This window comes from Vanacampus margaritifer, chromosome 2 (assembly GCF_051991255.1).
Source record: "Vanacampus margaritifer isolate UIUO_Vmar chromosome 2, RoL_Vmar_1.0, whole genome shotgun sequence".
Classification (NCBI taxonomy): Eukaryota; Metazoa; Chordata; class Actinopteri; order Syngnathiformes; family Syngnathidae; genus Vanacampus; species Vanacampus margaritifer.
In genome coordinates this window covers 34,435,437-34,449,978 of record NC_135433.1, presented here as the reverse complement: position 1 = coordinate 34,449,978, position 14,542 = coordinate 34,435,437, and the positions used below count along the sequence as shown (strand labels likewise).

The 14,542-nt window shown below is 39.2% G+C and overlaps 1 protein-coding gene and 1 long non-coding RNA gene across 2 annotated transcripts in view; one reads left to right on the top strand and one right to left on the bottom strand.

Moving 5' to 3' along the window:
• The window catches only part of LOC144045007 (pinopsin-like), a 71,389-nt gene that overhangs the window by 51,675 nt on the left and 5,172 nt on the right, over positions 1–14,542 (bottom strand). The window contains exon 2 of the mRNA XM_077559775.1: positions 7,727–8,055. Within this exon, the coding sequence (XP_077415901.1) occupies positions 7,727–8,055 (329 nt within the window). The remainder of the gene's footprint in view (positions 1–7,726; positions 8,056–14,542) is intronic.
• LOC144045008 (uncharacterized) lies at positions 2,607–14,198 on the top strand. The gene is made up of 2 exons (XR_013291394.1): positions 2,607–2,763; positions 13,157–14,198. It is a non-coding gene; the product is annotated as an uncharacterized LOC144045008 (long non-coding RNA).

Below are 14,542 nucleotides of genomic sequence, written 5' to 3'. Positions count from 1 at the left end.
GACACGGACTCGGACGACCCTTATGACACACATCCTGCTCGATGGGGACACCCTTTAGTTGTCGAAGACAAGCATCTTGGCTAGAAATTTAAACACCAGAGATGTTTTTTCTCCAGAACGCACTTTACACAAACCCTTACTAATGGGGAAAGTGTGCAAAGAGAATGTCTGTGCAATTCCCCTCAAAGTGGCAACACATTTTGCTTTGCATGCAAGTTTTATTTGGGGTAAAAATAGAGCTAAATCAGCATTTTCTGTATCAGGATTTTCGGATTGGAAACAAGCAGATGAGCGATTACGTGAATGGCCAAGATAGCTTAGAATGCCGTCTAAATTTATCATTCGCCATTACGGCAACCCAAATAATCGCTACACCACTCACAAAAAGTTATAGATATTAGGCTTTCGGGAATTTTTTTAGTGTGAACCTAAAATTCACTAAAATCTTAACAGGTGAACTTAATTTGGCATTCACTAAACTTAAAGTCACAAGCACGTTACAGTACTTTGTACAACTGGCTGTTCTCTAACAAGGGGCAGAATTCACATATTTCCTGGCACAAAAAGAATGATTTAAACGGTCCTCTTCATTATGCTGTTCATATATTGATACCATGAGACCACACAGTACCTTGCCATATGACAAAATAATAATAATAATAATCAGAGCTGGACTGGCCATCTGGCATACAGGGCAGATGCCCGGTTGGTCAGCCTCTTTCGGCTGATGCAGTGCTTTTAATTACCGGTACTATTTTGCTACATTTTACCCCAAGTGACTGGCCCACAATTTGGAGGGACCAGTCCATTAATCCATTTCGAATATAGATAGCAAACTGAAACATAATCAATAAACATCAGTGGCAGAACTACACTTTAGGCAAGAGTCGGGCCTAAATCGGATTAGGCCTAAATCAAAATGCCAGGGCAGATTTTTTTGTGTCAGTCAAGCCCTGATAATAATAATAAGATAATAATAATAATACAGTAGTAATAATAGACCAAAAATGTTGCTTCAAGATTCAAGAAAAAACATACAGAGTTCTTTGGAACTCATTCATCCATTATCTGTACCACCTATCCTTACTAGGGTCGTGGATGTGCTGGAGGCCATCCTAGCTGCAAAATTTGGTGAAAAATATGCCCCAAGGTTTAAATTATTTATGGAGCTCAAACTGTCAGCTGCAAAATTCGGTGAAAAATATGCCCCAAGGTTTAAACTATTTACGGAGTTCAAACTGTCATCAAACCTGATGCCACCATAACATGTGAGCCATTATGATGCAGCTGCTCAGTGACAAATAAGGCAAACAATGTTGCATGAACAAATTTAGATAAAATGCATGAACCCATTCAGTAAGTGGGGAATTGAATCAATCAGAAGTCAGAACGTTTTTTCATAAGCCTCACTGTTTTTTCCATAAGCCTCATTAGTCAAAAGTAATAAAATGTGACCTGCTCTGGCTAAAGAGTCCGCATGTCACCAGGTAAAGTTTTGCATAATTGACAAAAATGGATTGGGCAGTCAAAAATATTGATTTGGAAATTTCTCCAAAAATGCCCTACTTAAGGTCTCTATTTTCAATCCCAGCAGGCCAAAGATTACAATTCTAGTCGAAATGTATGAAAATAATTGATTCCCAAATGATTACCTAAGGCCCTGGCTAAGCAAATGACGTCGTCAGCCGGCCTGACACGGCCAAAATGAGATTAGCGGCTCGCACATCGATAAAGAAAGCAACTAGCTGCAAGAAATAATGTGAATTGCAGGACACATTGACCATTGGCACTTCATTTCATTCGTCGTGGAAATATGCTTCAATTTTGTGACAAGTTGCACAAAGACAGGCTTACTCAGCATTGGGGCTCTCTTCCCCGATTGGTTACGTTTATAAGTGACCCACCAAAGTTGCTGCGCTCCCCGCAGCTGGGAATACTTAATTGAAGCATTATTTGAAGCAGAGGGAAAACTAAACCCTTTGGTAGCGGCAACCACTCTATGAACCCAAAATGAACTGTGAGCAGCACAAGCCAGAATGAGAGTGCAAATTGCCAAATTGGCCCTAAGCCTGTGCGGCTAATATGGGAAATACTCGGACAAATTGTTTCAATTTGGCCTTAGAGAGGTGGCAAGTGGACCGTGCACACGCTGAGGATACTCTAACTCCGCAACTGCTATCAGCGTGTAGTCAAATATCACAATTATTTACCAACTATTTTTGCTTGTTTTAAACCTGTTTGAGCAATTTGCTCTAGTTATAAATGTTTTCTTCTTTCTTTTTTTAAAAAAAGTAAAAAGAACACAAATGTAACCCTGGTCAGAATTATATAAAACCTCATAAAATAAGAGCCTATTATTAAAAACAGTCATTAAGAAATTACCTTAATTGAAAAAAAAACTAAACAGATTAACATTGTGTTATACGTGTTAAAAGATTAAAACTAGCAATTTCAATATGTTACTAATGTTTTTATATTTATTTAAAATGATTAAACTATATATGTACACTCTTACTTTGAAAGGCCCGTGCCAACATAATGCCGTGACGAATGTGCGCATAAATGTACACTTTACTTTTTCTCTAATACTTGATGATGAGAGACGAATGTGTGCAGTACGTCTGCGAGGAGCTACTGCTAATTGAAAGAGAAAAATTGAAGAAAAGGAGCTTTCTGAGGAGTTTTGAACCGTGGAAGAGCTGTTTTTTTGTGTTTCCACCCTGTCCTTACCTTGGTGAAGTACACTTTGCTAAGCGCCATTTGGTGAGTTTAGACTTGTAATTTCTTTTATGCAACAAATCTGTTATCATATTGTACTGGTCAAATGATGAAAAAAGAAACTAAGGTGTTGAATTTATGTTGTTTTATTTTGAAAAACATGGATGTAAATGGCGATTTTGTATTCAACTGAATGCGGGTCATAGTGAGTGTCCTCGCTGTGACTTCGATGTTGAGTTCATTCAGTTTTTTTTGCTGCATCGTTTTGAGTTGTACATTGTGTCACTTATTTTTGTCAACCACATAATGCTGTAATGATGTTAATGTAATTTGGTTTGAACAACAAAACTGAATTGGTTTAAATTTAAAGGTGCACTTATTAACAAAACTCCAATTAGAAATTTAACTCTCACTGAACTTCCTTGAAAACAAAAGTGAAGTAATTCAAAATGGATGTGAATCATAAAATCTGAATTTAATAAAACAACCCGGGTTGAAAACTGAAACTATTGAACTAGATTCTTCAAAACTAAATAATAGTTTTAAAAGGAAAGGGATTTAAAAACAAAAATTAATTTGATAAAAGAGGGAAATATTTTTCTTTGCACAATAACGAATTTAAATGTCTAATTGTATGTGAATTGTCTGTCACTTGTATGTTAATTGTTGTTAATAGTTTAACTAAAATAAGCCGGCAGTTCAAACTCATACTCTTGGTCTGTGGTCATTTTTTTGGTTTATACAATTTGCAATTTACAAGAACCAAAACCTATCACTGGTCCAGAGAAAAATTCACTGTGATCACTCTTGAAGTGTTACACAAAGAAGGCAAATCTTTCCCTAATTCTTTGCTGATTGACCTCTGCCTGCACCCGCAGTCAAGCCCCAACTTGAATCTTAGTTACCCCCATGCGAACGGTTCAGTTGAGTGCCCCATTATTAGATGAGGGAATTCAACTTTCTGCGTTTAGCTGGCAACTTCCCTTCAATATGTCCCAAATGATATCATCCAACATCAATAAGAGCTGACGAGTGACATTGCATTGTGTCGGGAGAGCACTCTAAAGCAAGGAAAGAAAGCGCATCTGCTGTCTTTCTCAACATCATATACAGCAATAGACATTAAAGGGACAGTTTTGCGGAAAGTAACTACGTACATGAGGTAGAACTAAGTATGATACCTTTCCCTTGGTTCTCGCTATAAACACAAATAATTCCTGACTGCCTCTTTTCATAGCTCTGAAATAGAAAACATCTAGACTTCTGAAAGGAACAAATGAAATTTATTAAAGAAAGTGTCACGTTTCCGCACTTCCTCAATTTATCATCAATGAAGGAAGGCCACTTTGTCGTTACTAGATTGATTGCCATTCTTTCCAGCACTTTGCTGTGTCAATATCACGCCTTAGACTTATTAGTTAAGACACGAACGTGCTGATGCAAACAAACATGCGCGCATGTCATTGTTTATTTGGCAAGACATGATGCTCACAGACGGACGAGCTTGTAATCCTGGAAAATTTGCTCTGGGACTTGTTGCAACCAGTTGACTGTGTGAGTGTGTTTTCCCTGGAGAGGGAGATAACTACCTCCCATTCTGTCTCCCCACATTTCCTTCCAGTTAGTTGTGAGGTGCAAATATTGGTTATGTCCGAATGCAGTTTTGAGGTGGGCATCATGGACCCTGCTCTGAAACATTTCATGTAAATGTCCAAAAACATCAACAGTACAATGTGGTCATGAAGACTTCTAATTGTGAGTGGGAAATCACATAGGTGTGAATGCGTCTGTGAATTGATTGATTGTCTATACGTGCACTGTGACTGACTGATGACTTAAAAGTTATCTTGGATAAGCTCCAGCTCAACCACAACTCTGAGGACAAGCGCTACAGATGATGGATGGATATATTATACTCAACAAAACTGCACCTTTTAGAGTGGCCTTTTATTGTGGCCATTCGAAGACACACCTGTGCACTAATCAGCATCTTGATATGGCACACATGTGAGGTGCGATGGGTTATTTCGGCAAAGGAAAAATACCTACTATCACAGATTTAGACTGGTTTATGAGCAGTATTTGACAGAAATGGTGATATTGTATATGTGGAAGAAATTTTAGACTTTTGAGTTTATCTCATAGAAAATGGGAGCGAAAACAAAAGTGTTTATATTTTTGTTGAGTGTACATGACAATAACAAAACAACCACTGCTTAAAGCCAGGAAAAGCTCACAAGAACATCTGAACTTTAGTTGTGGTTAAAAGGTCGCAGGTTCATGGGGGTCATCCATTTAACAGTTTCCATTTTACATTTTCAAAGTGATTTGCTTAATTCTAAATGCAGCCAAATGCCAGTTCTAAGAGGGTGCGCACCATTGTGCAACCACATTTGTGTTGTTTATATTTACTTTGAAGAGTTTTATTTTTAATTAAATTGAGTTGTACAGGTCAGAGGCCATCTTAATGGTGGAAAAAGGTTTTGAAATAATATTTCATGGTGTTGAACATACCAGCCATTCCCACACCATGTTATTACCTGGGCGGGCCGCCCAAGTAAACTGGCCGCCACCCAAGAAGTTTTCAAGAAAATTTGATATTACGTATTTTAAAACTATAAGGTGCACCGAGTTCCGGAGACGTTTTCCTTCCAGTCAAGTTTCGGGGCAAATGTTGCTGCGCCATCACACGTTTCTGATTGGTGGGCTGGTTAACGCTCGTTCTCGGTTGGCTGCTGGCTTGTGTTGGGACTGCGGGGGGCGGGGTGGCGGCGGCAAAGGCAGAAGAGAGTTGTGGCCGTATGTCTTCGAATGGGGAGATGGAACGAGAAAGTGAATAAAAAGAGATCAAATTAAACGCCAGACTGCAGTGTGACCTCCTGTCTCCTGTAGTTCAATTTGTTTACTCCATTTGGACCCCACCCATTTGGCAATGTCTGGACGTTATCCGCGGAGATGACTCTAACTCTGACGGAACTCCGTAAAGACATCACTTTAAAGTCGAGACATGCACATTGCACAATATAAACTGCAATCTATCAGTTACGCAGTTGCGCCGGTGTTCGGGTGGACGGCCTGCGCTCACACAGCCCGGCGCGGCATATTGGAAGCGAAGCCGAGACGAAAGCCATCATCGCCTTGCCGTCCCACGACGGAACCCGGGGGAAAGGGTGTCGCCCGTAGGCAGCGGCGGTGCCTCCGGAAGCACCCGGTTTCTCATTCCCTCCGGCAACGGTGGTTGGGCGCCCGCTCCACAAGGCGAAGCTGAAACACTGGCCCGCGCGTCGGGGCGCGCGCGCTCGGTGAGCCGCGACGGAAATAAAGCAGCCGCAAGATAATTCCATATCGATGAATCCGTGGTTCAGAAGGTGAGGAAACAAGAAAATGTCGGGGCTTGCCATCATTCCGGGACGATCCAACCGCTGGACATTGAAACGTCGCGTTCCAAGTTGCGAGAAGCATTGGAGCGATCTACCAAAACAAACAGGCTGCGCTGGACGGACGAATATGCACGCTTTGGTATGTGAATGGATTGTGAACGGCTGTTAAAGTGCACGGCAACAGATAACGTGAGTACCGTGAGTTAAATATTTGAATTATGAAGTACAACTGAACTCACTATTTTACTTCAGTTGCCAATTTAAAATACATGGTAGAATGCTTGCTACCGTACTTTAACATACACGCTACTGTTTGATTTTAGCATTTATGCTACTATTTGTTTTTAGCATGCATGCTCCAAGTATGGTATGGTGCGCTCGTTTCGGAGCTGCAGTTATACAGTTAGCCACCAGTAGCTCTGCGTTGTGTGTGTGTGTGTGTGTGTGTGAATTAGGGAAAAAAACAAAGCAAACTGTCAGTGCAAGATAATAAGTGCAAAATGACAACAATATTTTTTTTTGCACACACACAATTGGAGTGTGTTTGAATGTTTTGGACTGGGAATATATTGACAAGTTGAGATGTGCCAAAACACACACTCTTGTAAGAAAGGGATTGTCTAAATACAGTTGTGCTTGAAAGTTGACATACCCTTGGAGTATGTCAACAACTGTCAATGTACAAAAGCTAAATATCGCTTAATAGAATAAAAATGTTATGAATCATCACCAAAATTCACATGCACATCTCTACTTCCAACCTCTGAAGATATCAAAACAATTGCCCCAGCGTTTTTTTGGTCATTAAGCTTTTTTCCTCACCATACAGTGCATTCATAAATTGACATACCCCAAGGATATGTCAACTTTCAAGCACAACTGTATAACAAGTGGTTCACACACATTTCGATTCCCTGGAAATTGATTCTATGACTTCCTTGTGATTGACAGGTGATCAATTCTTGGTGGCTCACCTATATAAACTGGGGTAGACTCCAAGCTCTCTTTGCGGAACATATGTGGTATAGAAAATGAATGAATGGACACAAGGATGGTGAATATTAACTGATCTCAGAACAAGTGATGTTGGCTGGCTATTATATTGTTTTTTTCATTCCAAGTTCAGATATTTTCGTGTGGTCGGATAAATTGACACACCTTGGAGTAGTTTCCTCAATATGCAAAATCTGCAAAGGCACATATTTTGAATTTCTAATGGCATTTTTTAACCTCTAAATCACCAGTCACAGTTGGCAACCTGATAAATGTAATGTGTAGACTGACTGTAAAATATCACTCTAGTGACATACTGTAAAGCTTCTGTTTATGGCCTTGGTGTGCCAGGACTAACCGTAACTTATGCCTCCTTTGATCATAATATATAGCTCGGTCATAAAAGCACCGATAGTCAAGAAACACAAAATAATATATATTGGGGGGTTTAATAGCCCAACAGTTAAAACACGTGTTTGTGAAACAGTTAATTCAATTCAAGATATGTAAAGTCTTTAAAAATGTATCCAACCTGATAACTAATCTGCATTTGGTTATAAGAAGATGTCCACTCTGGCTCACCTGCATTGATTGTGTTGCTGTAGCAAACCTTCCCTCGCCCTGTTTGGACTCACCTGTCTGATGGCGCACAGCAGCTTTCCATAGCAGAACACGATCACCAACAATGGCACAATGAGGCAGAAGATAAACAGACAAATGATGTAAGATATGTTATTGGCAGTCTTGGCTGTCCAGTCCACAGAGCAGGTGGTCCCCGGACCTTCTGGACCGTAGTGACTCCAGCCAATAAGTGGCGGCAAGGTCCAGATGAGGGAATAGACCCAAGAAAGGGTGATGCCCAGGCAGATCTTACAGTAGTTGGATGAGTCGGCCTCGGTGGGGGTCATCATGGTGCTGTAGCGCTCATAGGAGAGGACAGCCAGAGAGATGAGGGACACAATGCCTACAGTGAAATAATAAATATTTAGATTCATCAAACAGACCAATCAACAAATCTTTTGCCAAAGTCACTTTAGTAAGTTTTAGTAAGAGACTCATAGTAGTGTTAATTTTGTTAACAAAAACTAAATAAAAATATTTTCGCAACACACATTTTTCACCATATGAAAACTAGACTAGACTAGACTAAAACCGCCATCAATAAACAATAATTAGGACTAAATCAGTATTCATTTTTCGTCGACTAATAAAGACAAGACGAAAATTTAGCTCACTTAATAAAGACTGGACTAAAATCTTTGAACATTTTTGTTCACAAAGACGAGATGAAAATTATAATTTTGTAAAATCCTGTCTGCTAATCTGTCACTAACACACAGTGACACACCCCCTTTCAAATCAGCAGCTAGCAAGTACAACGTAACATTATTGCTACAGCTATAGGCTAACGTTCAAACAATGTTAATCCAACTGCTAACTAATGCTAGCTAATTGATTAGCTTGTAGCATGGAGTCATAATAGCCACTTGTTGATATACTGTAATTGTGTATGAAGTTGTTTTAAATCAAAAAAGATGAGAAAAAATTATGTGAAGTAGTTATAGATTAGATGGAAATGTCCAATATTATCTGCTGACAACATTTTTTAAAAGGGTAAAATGATTATCCTGACTAAAACTAGACTAAAATGTTGACGGTTTCTGTTGACTAAAATTAGACGAATGAAATTATGTTTTCTTGGACTAAAATAAAGGCTAAAATGCTCAACTTATAGTCGACTAAAAGGTGACTAAATAAAAATGGGATAAGATTGACTAACTATGATAAAAACTAACAAGTGTGATTGAAATTGGACTAAAACTGAGACTAAATTTTAAAATGGCTGATAAAATTAACACTAACTCAAAGCAACAATTCAGTAATTAACATGAAAATAACAGCTTTTGAATAGCAGGCACTAAAAATATTACACAAACTTTAAAGTGGAAGTCAACCTTAAACATTTCTTGACAATATTTTTGTTATCATATGTGACCTCACTAGTCTCAACGTGACATTCTGATTTATATTACATGTGGAATAAGAGTCGACTGAATATGACATCACAGTTGCTCAGGTCTCAAGTAACAACCAATCACAGCTCAACTTCAGAAAACAGGTTAACTGTGATTGGTCGTTGCCTGAGCCCTGAGCAACTGCGATGTCATCTTCAGTCGACAGCAAGTGACAAAATGGCCGCCCCCTGAAATGAATAAAAAGGGGCTGGATTAACTCACATTCCTTTTATGCAATTTTAACCAGAATACCATATTTAGACCAGTTTGGCTGGACTTTCCCTTTAAAGGTAGAGATTGCAGTCGTATACGGTAAAACTGTCTGTATGACCTGACAGTAGAATATTATTAAAATGACCTTTTGAAAAATCATCCCTCTGGCCCCATCTTAAGCCTCAAATGCAGTGCTTTTAAATGATTATTTTTTACAACCCCTCGCGCCACGAAGAAGAAAATATCCCCCCTCATCCGCCAAGTATCCGGCGCGACTATAAATAGGATCATTTGTCTATAAAATTGTTATAAGTACTCCTGTGTAGATGTGCTAATGGTCTTTGCAAACTCAGTGACAATAAGAGCGCCACTGTCATCTACTGTTGTGGATGTGCAATTACAGTTTGTGCTAGTAAGGCAAAAACAAAACATAGTCCTTGAGGTCACACACAATATTGATTGCTGTGTCGCTGGGCCTGGAAAACCACCGCCAAAGTCATCGTTCTTCAAATAGTTTGGTAAATCGATCAGCTCTCTTAAACTTTTGATTGATTGACCATTCCAAATAATCCAACATCAAACCAGTAACATTTTGTTTTTGGCAACTTTCCAACATAGAGATTTTGAGTTTTGCGCCAGACATTCACTGAGCACAAAAATAGAAAATTGTTGACCCCCAGCATTTTTATTCTGTCTGCTATCTGTTTTGAAGTTGTTATGATCCATGAGGTTGTTGTTCAGGTTAATTGATTTTACCGTCAATTAAGTGAACAAATGTTGGATACTCTTTTTTTTTTTTTTTTAAAGCTGACCCAGACATTTAGTTGATAGGCCAAAACCATGCATACTCAGAAAATGATGAATAATCTAAATGCATAAAAGTTCCTTTCTGGATATAATTGCATTTGTCTCGTTTTATTTACATCATTTTGTCATATAATGTCAAATAATGATTATAACTTGGTATGTAGGTTTCAGACCCCAGCTATTGCAAATTGCAAATGACAGCTTGCTTGTTCATTAGCTCACAGCCTCATGCTTGTGTTTCTGTTAGATGTGCTTTGATGGCAACAATTGCACAACTAATTTCACTTCATTAAATGTTGCTCACTGTTGCCTTTTCCCATTTGTCTGCTGCTTGCGTTTGTTCTCAAGCTGTATTACATCAAAGAGTGGGCAGAGGATTTCTGCCCAAATATGAAAAGAAAGGCTGAAATCCTTCTGATTGTAATTTTAGTCAAAGGTCAATATTAGATGCTGGTCATTGCATATTGTTTGTCTTAACCATCATACTTTCCAACAAAGTGATGTCTGTTGGTCTTGCATTCTGATAAATCCAGTATGTCCTCAATCCTTATGTCAAATAATAATCACAGCACCTGATGTAGTGTCTTGCATTTGTATTTTAGGAATCCGGGTAGTACCAGTAACAAGTACAATTGAACAGTGTTTGTGTTTAACCATTGTATTTGTCTGTATGTTTATGTATGCATTTACCATACATGTACAGCTATCATGTTTTTATCTTAACACATCTTTTACATTCCACTAACACTGCCAGTTGTCACAGTCGTCATTGTAGCATGTGGTTATCTAATCTATAATCTTATTAACCAAACTGATTCTCTATAATTATCTAGCAGCAATGATGCGTGCAATTGGTTCAGCAGAAAATAGAATGGTCCATTGAGTGATCAATAAACAGAAAATGGGCACCTTTCTTCCATTGATTCAGGAAAAGAGTACCCACAGTGGATGCTCAGTGGGCTGATCAGTGTGTTCAAAAGAGAGGGCCTCTTTTATCAACTCCTGATTCTGATTCGACCAGGCAGCTTTAATAAAACGGGTTGCAGCAAGGTTAGAGTGGTGAGCACATCTGCCCCAGTGTTGAGCCGGTCAGGGTTCTTTCTGGCTGGTAGCATTACAGACCACTATAGTAGGTGCATCTCCAGTCAAGCCAGCATCTTCAAATCTAGTAGTAATTAGGGTTGGGCATCATTTGAATTCTAGTTCCTCATTTTCATTCTGGTTTCAAACAATTCCCAAACCTGATTCTTTTTGAGGGCAGAGTAAAAAAATAAAATAAAAATAGTTTGCATGGTTTAAATTAGGAGTGTCCAAACTAAAGCCATTTTTTTAGTGGCTTTTGGCATAGACTAAGAAACCACTTGACACGGCTCATGTTTGTTTGCACTTATAGATAAGGCCAGAGAAAAGATCATTCATTTATTACTTAAACTAAATAAACATCATTCGGTAGGGCCATTGGCCACCACAAGATGTAAAAAAACAACATAAACCAATTTTTTTTTTTGCTTTCTTATTATCCAGCTTTTTAAACTATACAGTACCTGTATAATTATAAAAATAAACTTTATTTTTCATTTACACTGACGGATTGGTTGAGTGTGGTTTAAAAAAAAAATAGTGGTCCCATGTATTTCTGAATAAAATAAACTTGTACCCCAAAATTGTATTCAATAAACTTTCTTGACTATGAATTTCTCACAGGGTTATTTTTTAACCAATATTAATATGAAAACTATGAACAGGGGCGTCACTAGGTTTCATAGAAAGGGGGGGGGCTTAGCCACAATGACAAGGCTGGGCAAATTGTGTCCTTGAGGGCTAGAGTCTTACAGGTTTGAGATGTTTCCCTTCTCCAACACAGTTGATATATGATCAGCTAATCAGCAAGCTCTGCATAAGCCTGATAACGATCCTGTTTATTGGAATCAGCTTGTGTTGCAAGACGGAAACATCCAAAACCTGCAGGACTTCATCCCTCAAGGATCGAGTTGGCCCGCCCCTGCCCTAGGAGATCCACAGATGAACAGATATAAAAGGAATACAATACTGTGTAAAAGTCATCATTAGACTTGAAGTGTTATTTACGTCAGTGTTTTAAAATGGTACACAAATACATGAAGCATTTTTATCAAATTAATCCCCAAAATACATATTGTCGACAGTGTACAAAAAACTATGCAAAAAAAGAGTAGCTGTGTTGTCATAAAGTGAGTCTTATCATTTTCAATTAAGGTATATTGAATTAATTATTAACTGATCAACAGAGAGGCAAATGACATGAATTTGGCTAAAAGCACAGTAACTGTTTACTCCCAAATACTTCTGAAGTCACATGTTACATTTTGGTGCATATGTGAGTAGAAGGAAAATATTACTCAATGACTTCTAAATTAAATATGAAAGTAATATTAAAGTGTGAATATTTTTTTATTTCAGGATTTAAAACAACTTTGCTTTTCACCATGCCTATGATTGCGATATTTCAAAGTTTTTAACCCCAAAGAATTTTTTTACACTGTAACTTTTATTTCGTCCCACCCGAACGCCAGGTGGCGGTGCTGAAACAGCACGGAAATCCCCCAAGCGCATGCGTCATTCGAAAGAATTCATAAAAGGACATTTTCAGGGTTCCGGCTGACGTGATCCTCATGTATAAAATACCTCGCTAGGTTCACTCACGGTGTTTACTGTTGATCGGGGCAGCGGCTGCGACGGCTCGGTATATTGTTTAGCTTTTGGAATATATGTACGAGGGCTGGAGCTCCTCTTCCACCTTCCATGTTTTCCGCGCCTTATCGTTGAGTGCAGCATCAAGTTCGTGAGTACGTTGGGTTGTAAGTCAGCAACTGTTGCCGTCTTGCCTACGGTTGCTTTACCTTGTTTTGAATACAACTAGCTAGTGATGGTGCGGTTATTTCGTATCCACGAGGGCTCTGAGTGACAAGCAATGCTAGCAGTCATTCGGGACTCATAGAACCGTAGTTACAGACGTAACTGTCATTCTATTTCGTACCCCCCGACCTTCAGGTGGTGGTGCTGGAACAGCACGGAATGCTGAATACCAGCGATGTCAGAAGTCCCTGGAAAATGGACCTCACAGATTGGCCTCTGCAGGGCCGCGAACAACATCCAGTGGATGAGGAGAGGTGACATCCAAACTGTAGAATCTGGAGAACATACAAGGCGACGACCAGGAAGCAGCCGCACAGACATCCTCCAAGGACACTCCCTTTCAGAATGGCCCATGACGTAGACACACTGCTGGTGGAGTGACTGCGCACCCCAGGAGGAAGGGGACGACCAGAGACCTGGTACGACAGCCGAATCACATCCCTGATCCAATGGGGAGAGGCGTTGCTTTGAAACAGCAGCTCATTTATTCGGGCAATCGTAAGACAAAAAAAGCTGGGCGGATGTACGGAAACATGCCGTAGCATTCAAATAAAAGCGGAGCACCCTCACAGGACAACAAAGACTTGGACCGTCATCCCCATCCGCCAACTGCCAAGTAAAACGAGCGAGACGAATAGGGTGATTGGCTTAAGAGCCAGACAAAAAGTCCAAGTGGAATGGATTAGAATTGGATAACAAAACATGACAAGGGCTCTTGCTATCTACAGTAGTATTGAAGTGAAAGAAATCAATTGATTCCTGATCATATAAGTAATTAATTAGAGTCCATCCGTCATGTTATTTTCCTCAATGCTGCCTGTAGTTGGCATGTTAGGAACACTTGGCTGACAGAGGAACGTTCAACTGCAAGTATGGTCGCAGTCGACGACACAGTGAAAACATGGACTGGATTCTTACTAATAAGGACGTTTTCGACATGATTAAGTGGAATGGATTGGATAATGACACACGAGAAGCGTGGACGACCTTACACTTGGAAGTAAAGGGAAACCAACAGATTTATGATTATATACTATATATTTAAGGTTTTTGATCTTTTTAGTAAAAAAGGGTAGATAGGCTTGAACCCCGTAAAATAGGTCTGACGCCATTGCCTATGAAGTAAAATTTGTTATTAATTTTCTTATTTACTAAATAAATAATTAAGTTGCTCCCACTTCTAACAATCTGTACTATGACACCGCACCATGGTGACGCCTCTTTGTTTTGTTGTGTCACTTTTTCTTTTTTGACTGTCAAAAGAGTTTTTTTGCCGTGGACCTGAGCAGTCGTGTACTGAACTGTATACTTTATCGTAACGTTATAGCGCAGAGAACAGTGCCGCGAGTAGCGCTAATTAGTGTTAGCGAGTCAATGGTGATTTCCATTGTGCATCAGCCTTAAACTAGCTAGGTTCGTGACGATTCTTTTCACATTTATAGATTTTAAGCAGAAATCATTGCCATCAAAAATTGTTTCTGAATCGAATCGCAGAGCCAAAAATCTGAATCGTATTGAATC